The sequence below is a fragment of the Miscanthus floridulus genome, chromosome 2 (genome assembly GCF_019320115.1).
Source record: "Miscanthus floridulus cultivar M001 chromosome 2, ASM1932011v1, whole genome shotgun sequence".
In the NCBI taxonomy this organism is placed as follows: Eukaryota; Viridiplantae; Streptophyta; class Magnoliopsida; order Poales; family Poaceae; genus Miscanthus; species Miscanthus floridulus.
The window spans coordinates 3,952,216-3,960,437 of record NC_089581.1 but is presented as its reverse complement, the minus strand read 5'-3'; the positions used below and the strand labels follow the sequence as shown (position 1 = coordinate 3,960,437).

The window sequence follows — 8,222 nt, the reverse complement described above, 5'->3', positions numbered from 1 at the left end:
TTGTAAGCACGGCCGGTTGACTCCGGATGCCTTGATTGCTTCACAAAGGCCGGTAGGCCACAATCACATAAAGGTGTAGGTAATGCTGGTAGGAAAGGGCCAAATGCACAATGATCTTTCGGATAACCCAAACACAGTTTATGGCACCGAGCCGCCATCGAACGTGCCAACCAAGTAGACAACAGAGACTATTACAAACCATTTGAAAAATATACATGAACCCTAATGCAGCGTACAGAACACATATGATTCAGGATTTCATCACTCATCGTCGACAACACCCTACACATCACAAAAATTATGCATCTGATCCCAATATAGTAGGCATTGTTTTAGTTTTTCTAGGTGCGTAACTTTATCTATGCACATGTGTCTAGAAAAGTTAGAATGACTTATAATTAGGAACATGGGCAATGCACAATAATTGATATAATGACTCGATTGTGATACGCAATAACAATCCTAACAACCTTCCTGTGGATGTACACATAGACTATACACTAAGTGACACCACATTTTGTTTTGCGATAATCCGATGTTGTCAGGAAAAAATCCGATGTTACTGTGTATGATACACATAGATTATACTCTAATTGATACTACATAATAATTGATATAATCCAATGTTAGTCAGGAAAAAACGAACCTAAGAACCTTACTGTGGATGATATACAGAGATTCACAAAGAAAAATATTATACCCTAATTACCTCGGAGGAACATAAATCCAGAATTTAACTACGAAACAGGACAAGCTTTCGAGACAAAATTACTCTAGAGCTGTATCAAATTATTACAGGCATGTTCGCTGTTCATGATTCAGAGAGAGTGCGCATCACTGGAAAGGGTAAGACACCGTGATTTTTCTTTAAAGTAGTCCACGCATTAGCATGTCAGTAGCAGGTGGCGGCATTCTAAAGCCAACCAAAAAGAAGAAACAGAGCAATAGGATTCTGCTACAAAATGGAACCAGTGCTTCTGAGTTCACATCTGAGGCCGGTTCCCAAGCATCTGACCGACCAAATTAGTCACCTGAAAAGAAAGACCCGAAAGATAGGGGTTAATATGGTGAGACACAAACCAGTAAACATTACATATCAAATGGGAGAATTATTGCCAGTATAGCTAATAATGTGATGAGAGGTAGAGGTAGACCGAAATTGACATGGGGGGAGGTAATATAAAGAGATTTGAAAGCTTGGGATATACCTGGCTATCTATGTTTGAATAGGAGTGCTTGGAAAGCAACTATTGATGATTAGGGGCTCTTGGTGGGTTTCAACTCTAGCCTACCCCAACTTATTTGGGACTGACAGGCTTTGTTGTTGTTGTTGTTGTTGTATCAACATGGGTAATAGGGCATAGGTGGAGCAGCAGGAAAACTATTGTGCTATGGAATAAGCAGAACTATAAATCTGCAAGTGGCACTGTTCCTTTAGATACATAAAGTGAAGATTACGGCATCAAGATCACCATGCTAAAGAAAAAACATAGATAGAGCATATCTCCAGGCATCTGCGGTCTGTGAATGGATATCACAAACTATTTGTTCATAATAAGCAGGTGCTGAGGTACACTAGAAATACATCACTCTTTTCCAACCTAAAGTAGGAAAGACAACATCAAGGAAAACTTTTTTTGACAAATTCAATCAGTGCACAGTCAAGTTATGATATACTCCATAGTCTAGGAATAAGCATAAAAATGAATCTGCAAAGGCCAAAGAGAAAGGGTATCAACAAACATGCCTGCCAATACTTTGAAACGCATCGATCAATGCAACTGTTCTCACCCATATTGAGCTCAGCTTCTTTATACCTGAAATAAAACGAAAAAACAGGAAAAAAAAAATTCATAGTTCAATCTCACAGATGATAGATCCTTCTTGGCTATCAATTTACATGCCGTGAGAAGTTCCAAGCTTGAGGTGTAATTATTGCAGCTTAGTTAAATTATTTGGTGATTACCCATATATAACATCATAGAGTGTTATTTGTTACATAGAAATAAGGATGTGCTAACAGGACTACAAATAATAGATTTTAAAAAATAAGCTGATCATATCTGTACCTTTTCTCAATGCACTTGTCGAAACAGGTCTGTGTAAGCCTGTATAAAGCATAAAGACACTGTCAGAACAAGCATAAATAAATCAAAAGAAACCTAAATGATTCAAGGCCTGGATTGAGAGGAGTGATTTAATATAGAGTAGACATGTCCAACTGTTGAGTTGTTAATTAACATAAACAACACACACATTTCGGACGCCCAGGAAAACCCTAAGATTACATTAAAGATTAGCATTTCAGATAAGAGGTCTTTGGAAGATTCAAGCCTAATTGTATCAGGACTTGCATGACTATTTAGGAAAAGCCACCACATTCACCTTTTCTTGGAACATATTCAATTCCTTCAGTTAGTTGGAAATGAGGAAACTAAAGATTGCATTATGAATTAGTAAAGCATCTATGCTGAGTGCTAACACCCATCTCTTTGCTGAATTAGCAATCTCCAATTGCAACCAAAATGGTGGCCACCAACGGTCTACTTGTTACGAATTAATGATCTCAATGAAGCAAGACGCATGTCACTCACCTATTGAAAAGATCAACCCTGTACTCCATCTCCTTCTCCGCCATCCCAAACATCTGTACGGTGAACGGCGCACAGCACCAATCTTAGCAAGAGCAGCAAATCCAGAAACCGAAACCCGAAAAGGAGGATCAAAGTGCGACAACCTACCTGCTCCTTCTCCAAGTTGGTCGGCCCGCCTTTCCCAGCCATTGCCGCACCTCTCCTGCAAAGAACAGAGCGAAGCAACAGAATAGAATCTCAGAACAACACGTCAGGAGTGGAGCTGAGAAGCAACACGAGAAGCAGACCCTCACGGGGGAAGAGAACGAAGGCCGGGGATGAGCAGCCGCGCCTTCGCCCCACTCGCCAAGTCTAGCTAGGGTTTTGCTCTCTCCTTCCTTGCCGGCGGCGGAGGAAGCAAACACAGACGAGAGCAGGCGCGCCTCCTCACATGGGCCGCACCCCGAATGGGCCAGCTCACTGACAGAAGGGCCCACTTGTAAGCCCCCGCCTTATTTTGTGGCCCGCAAGACAGCGTCGTCCTAAATCCTGATGGGCCTCGAGGCCCAAATGTACTCACTTACTGGGGTCCACGAGTAATGCCAGAACGTTTTAATCGTCTTCTTCCAAAATCCAAACCGCTCGCTTCTCACCGAAGACTCGAAGAGGCCATTAGCCATGAGCAGCTTGGCTTATCCGCTCTTCCGGCTCCCGTGCCGCTGCTCCCACGCGGCGGCGCCGGCGTCTCGGATACCCGCACCTGTGTGCCTATCTGCTTCGGCTTCCGCGGATGCAGGGGGCGAGCTGACGGCGCGGGAAAAGCGAGCGCAGCGTCGGGATCGGCGGGAGCTGCGTGCGACGGACTGGAAGGAGGAGGTGCAGGACCGGCTGATCCACGAGCCGGCGCGGCGGCGGAAGAAGCCTCCTAAGCGGTCGTGGAGGGAGGATCTCAACCTCGACCTCCTCGCCGAGCTGGGGCCGCAGTGGTGGCTCGTGCGCGTCTCCATGGCGCCCGGCACCGAATACGTCGACCTCCTCACTAAGGCCATCTCACGATGCTACCCGGAAGTCACCTTCAAGGTCTCACTTCCTCCTGTCCTTGATGGTTAGTTTTGTTGGCTTGATTGCGTTCGTGCCGCCCGAATTAAGCACTGCCCTGACGAGCATTTAATTTACGTATTCATACAGATAATGTTATGAGCGTTGTATTCGTACAGATTATGTTATGAGCAACATCACGTTGCAGTATTCTTGCGGCTTATATAATTTCATACCTAACATGTGAATCTTAGATTACTATGTTGAAAGAGATTGAGGATATATATATATATATATATATATATATATATATATATATATATATATATATATATATATATATATATATATATATATATATAATTTCATACCTAACATGTGAATTCGGTAGCTAGCTACAAAAATAAGTTATTCTGTAGCCACCTCCATTTATGATAATTTTATATACTAATTTACGATAATGTCAATACATATTTACGATAGTTGGGTTACTATAACACATGGGGATATTTACCATAACATTACAGTAAACCACTTAGTAAGGCGTTACTATAATCTCGTAAATTAACATAGTAATTATCGTAACTCAAAGTGGCTACAGAATAAGTTATTTTTTGCCAGCTACAGGGTAGTAGTTATATATATATATATAAACTGTGAAACTGTACTTACGTTCTTACAAACTTGTAACTGTGAGTCTGTGACTCTCTTACTTGGACAGTATAATCACTGTGACAAGAAAATCTACATTAAGATTACTGACTGTCAATGCTTAATTGTAGCAAGACTTGGATTAAGAGATCTAGTACGAATCTGAATGCTGACAATGAAGTTCTCCTGATTACCGTTCCTCATAGCCATATAGGAAATGGTTTAGTACTAGTCCATCTGAATGACTTCACAAGTTCACTTGCATACCATTTTCTTTTCAGCATTTTATTTCTCACAAAAGTTACCTGCAGATTTACAATCCATCCATCCAAGTAAAGAGGAGATTGAAAAGTGGTGTAATCAGTGTTAATCCAAGCCTCTGCATCCTGGGTTGGTCTTTCTGCATTGTACCTTAAACAAGGAGCTTCATGACTTCATCAGAGACACAGAGGGTTGTTATGGCTTTATTGGAGCTACAGTTGGTTCAATGTGAGTACCTCACTCAGTTCTTTCCATTCCTTCACTTTTGCTCCTCTTTTGTTGACACGTTGTTTTATTGGCATTGTTATGATTCTTGTTTTTCGGTGGCTATTTTCATATTCGTTTTTTGAATTATCCAGTAGTACTTGACCTTAGACAGCATCTCATCCTGTAAATATTTTGAAGAAAGACTTGAAACCATAGCGGTTTCTATGGATATGTGTAATGTAACTGTCCAAATAAAATATATGCCATCCTTCAACATACTTCTCCAATTACCAGGATATTCTTTGGCCAGAACAACGATGACCACAGTATTTTGTCTAACATAATTGTAACAAAGGCATGTGAAGTATCCTAATCATGACATTTATATACTGCTAGTACATTAATACTGTAGGTCTATATCAGATCATATCTCTTTATCTCTTCTGTGATCACTGATCAGTGATCAGTTATTCAGTTTTTCTGATTTGCACTTCTTTACCTATCTTACTATGAAGCAAGAGGCGGATTAAAAAGCCAAAACCTATTCCAATTGATGAAGTTGAATCGATTATTAGAGAAGAGAAGGAGGAATAAGAGAGTTGACAGAATTTGAGGAAATGGAGAATATGGGAAATGTTGAACCTTTCAGTAAACCTGTTGAGGAATCTGAACTTATGTTAATGAATAAGATCAAGAAGCAGTTTAAGAAATCATCCTCAGATGGTGGCACTAGACACAGTGCTTTTTCGCCTGGTGCAACTGTTCATGTTCTCTCTGGGCCTTTTGAAGACTTCACTGGTTCCATCCTGGAAGTGAATCGCAAAAACAAGAAGGTTGGGCTGATTACAAATTTATCTTAGTGAATTAGTTGTACGATTATTTTGCAATACCTTTTCTTCTGGTATTGTTTGGTTTTCTAAGAAGTGTTACCTCTCACAGGCCACTGTCCAGTTGATACTTTTTGGGAAAGAGAGCTTTGTGGATCTTGATTTTGATCAAATTGAGGCAATTGAAGTGGATGCCAGTGATAGTAAACTATGAGGTCTGAAAACGCTTCTAAATCCTCGAGTTTGACTTTGGCAAGCATGCTATGGTAGTAGGCTAACAAAAGAAACGATAGATCTAGAGCATTTTTTTTTCACCTGTTAGCCAAAGATTGTATAGTAGAACATGCTGTCACTATTATTGCACTCTCTGATTTGTGCTCCGCCATTATGATATAAGTAATTTTTCCATTGTTTGACAAAATTCAGGATTCCATCACATATCAAATTGTTTCTGTTTAGGAGATTATCTGAGCTCCTCCATACTTTAGATGCAGCAGAGGAAATTTTCGAATTTGTGGCTTTCTGCTACAGTGTCTCTCTTTATGCTTAATAACTGAACAGACATCTTGTGTTTATGTATCACAGTACCGATAACTTTTATCGACAACTCCAGATCTCCAGCTGGGCCTGAGTGAATGAAGCAGGAACTTCAGTGGGTGGACAGTGGACCGTTGAAGACCCAGTTATCAGCAAGAGAAACAGTTAGCACATCTGCACATGAGCTGCCGTCAAAATTAACCAGTAAGTTCTGAGTTCACTAGCATGTGTTCTATAACCTTATTCCATTGAAATTGATTTCCACTGTTCTTATTTTCTATTTGTCAGGGGTTACTGTCGATGCGGGACCCATAGGATACCCCGCGAAGGACAGAGAAGATCTAGTCTAACTAGGATTCTTCCCCTGTAATCTTAGTAGTATAACTATTAAGCAATCCTACTAGGATATCTCATTATAAACCGACTAGGACTCTGGCCTCCTGACTATATAAAGGAGGGCAGGGCTCCTAAGACGGGGACGACGATTGTACAACACAACACTTGACAATCAATCTAACGCAAAGGCTAAGGCCGACTGGACGTAAGGTTATTACTCGATCTACGATCGAGGGCCTGAACCAGGATAAATCGACTGTGTCTTGCGTTAACCATCGAGTTCGGCACACGCCGAAGCCCGAACATACTGCCCCGGGTACCCCCGTGGCAGGCTATCGGTGGTAAAACATCGACAGCTGACGCGCCAGGTAGGGGCCTTCGGCGACTTTGCATCCGAGAACTCGATGGACCTCGACAACATAATCTTCCCGACGGGATCAACTTTCATCTTCGGCTCATGGATCTGCGAGGCAGACAACAACGGCAACCTTCAGGGCCATCTCCTCAGAGATCCAGATCATCATAAAGAATTTCATGTTTCATCAAAAACAGCGGATCAGCTCACCAGAAGATTCGCACAGATCACAGTATCCGATTCAAATCAGATTTCACGGCCACTCGTATCCGACTCGAATTCAAACATCAAGGCGAAGTTTTATCCGAGTGCTTTCAAGAAACCGAGTTCTTTTTCGGCAAGATTCCAGAGCACATCCCAAAACAACTCGGATTACCCTCAGAGTTCTTCCAAGAAGTCGAGTTCTTTTCCATTTGGGCTCGACAACATGGCAAAATCCTATCAAGGACAGTTCGAAAGATCTTTCAATCCAAGATGCAGGATACCACTGACAGGAGCTCAGGAAGGCCTCGTACTAACAATAACATCCCAAGACTGCATCATCCACTGGCCGGGTTCTATTCCTGAAGACAGCAGTACCCAACTAGTCGGCACGACGACGACAGCGATTCTACCCTACCAAGAAGGAGACTCGATTTACGACACCGAGGCACCCGCTAAAGTTATTAGCAACTCCGACAGCATAAAAACTAATGCCAATAACAGAACGACTCATGCGCGAGAAGTACTCATGGTTCGACGACCGCGATCACCATTAAATCCCCCAGAAGCACCCGATGTCAGATCATCAGATGAATCAGAATCCAACATATCACCTTTTGCCCAAGGCTACGACGGAGAAACAGATAGTCAGAAACAAGCTAGAGAAAGAAAAAACAAGTTAAAGCAAGGGCGTCAACACCGTGCTAGACAGCGCAGGGAAGCTTGGATAAGATACGAGTCAGAATTGGCTGAGTACGACAAAAGAAAATCGCAACGAGAAGTCGAGGGGAGACGCACGGCGAATACACCTTACGATAAGATTCGAGAAGCATTAGAAGAACTCGAAAAAACTTCACACCCCAGTGAGAAGTATGAACAGCTCCAGGACTTGCTCCGATCGACGATCCCGAAAACGCATGAAGAGAGAGCTCGATCAAGACTACCCGCAAGATCAATAACCCACAGGCAAGAAGATCAAAATCAAAGGAAATCCGCTTTCGAAAGACTTGGGCCGAGTGGAAGCCATGACGAAGGAAGTAGGAAGGAACATAATCAGGGCCACCGATTTGAGCAACCAAGGAAGACTAGGAGTAAGGTACCTACCCAGACAATCTCGCAAGATCATTCCCGTCAGAACGACAGCTGGCGCGCCAGGTAGGGGACCTCGGCGCTTTGCGTTCAAGAGCTCGATGGACCTCAACATCAACGTTTGTCGCGGTACTCGTCGGCCCTCGT

At 42.4% G+C, this 8,222-nt stretch overlaps 1 protein-coding gene and 1 pseudogene across 2 annotated transcripts; one reads left to right on the top strand and one right to left on the bottom strand.

Moving 5' to 3' along the window:
- Positions 1 to 678: 678 nt before the first annotated feature.
- On the bottom strand, positions 679 to 3,036 carry LOC136537695 (mitochondrial import inner membrane translocase subunit TIM10-like). Of its 2 annotated transcripts, none has more exons than XM_066529650.1 (6): positions 2,882 to 3,036; positions 2,742 to 2,796; positions 2,595 to 2,647; positions 2,070 to 2,108; positions 1,748 to 1,817; positions 679 to 1,031 (listed from the first exon to the last, which is right to left on the bottom strand). In XM_066529650.1, the coding sequence occupies exons 2-6, from the start codon at positions 2,781 to 2,783 to the stop codon at positions 984 to 986; spliced, it is 252 nt and encodes an 83-aa protein (XP_066385747.1). In that variant the 5' UTR covers positions 2,784 to 2,796; positions 2,882 to 3,036; the 3' UTR covers positions 679 to 983. The 2 variants fall into 2 exon arrangements, with proteins under 2 accessions (XP_066385747.1, XP_066385748.1); XM_066529651.1 differs by having other exon boundaries at positions 2,888 to 3,034.
- Positions 3,037 to 3,241: 205 nt separating this feature from the next.
- Positions 3,242 to 6,299, top strand: LOC136537694 (uncharacterized; annotated as a pseudogene).
- Positions 6,300 to 8,222: the final 1,923 nt, after the last annotated feature.

Coding starts and splice junctions, on each gene's coding strand:
- LOC136537695 (XM_066529650.1), bottom strand. CDS start 2,783: ATGGCTGGGAAAGGCGGGCCGACCAACTTGGAGAAGGAGCAG. Junction 2,109..2,594: donor AGGGTTGATCTTTTCAATAG/GTGAGTGACATG, acceptor TGCTTTATACAG/GCTTACACAGACCTGTTTCG. Junction 1,818..2,069: donor GACAAGTGCATTGAGAAAAG/GTACAGATATGA, acceptor GTTTTATTTCAG/GTATAAAGAAGCTGAGCTCA.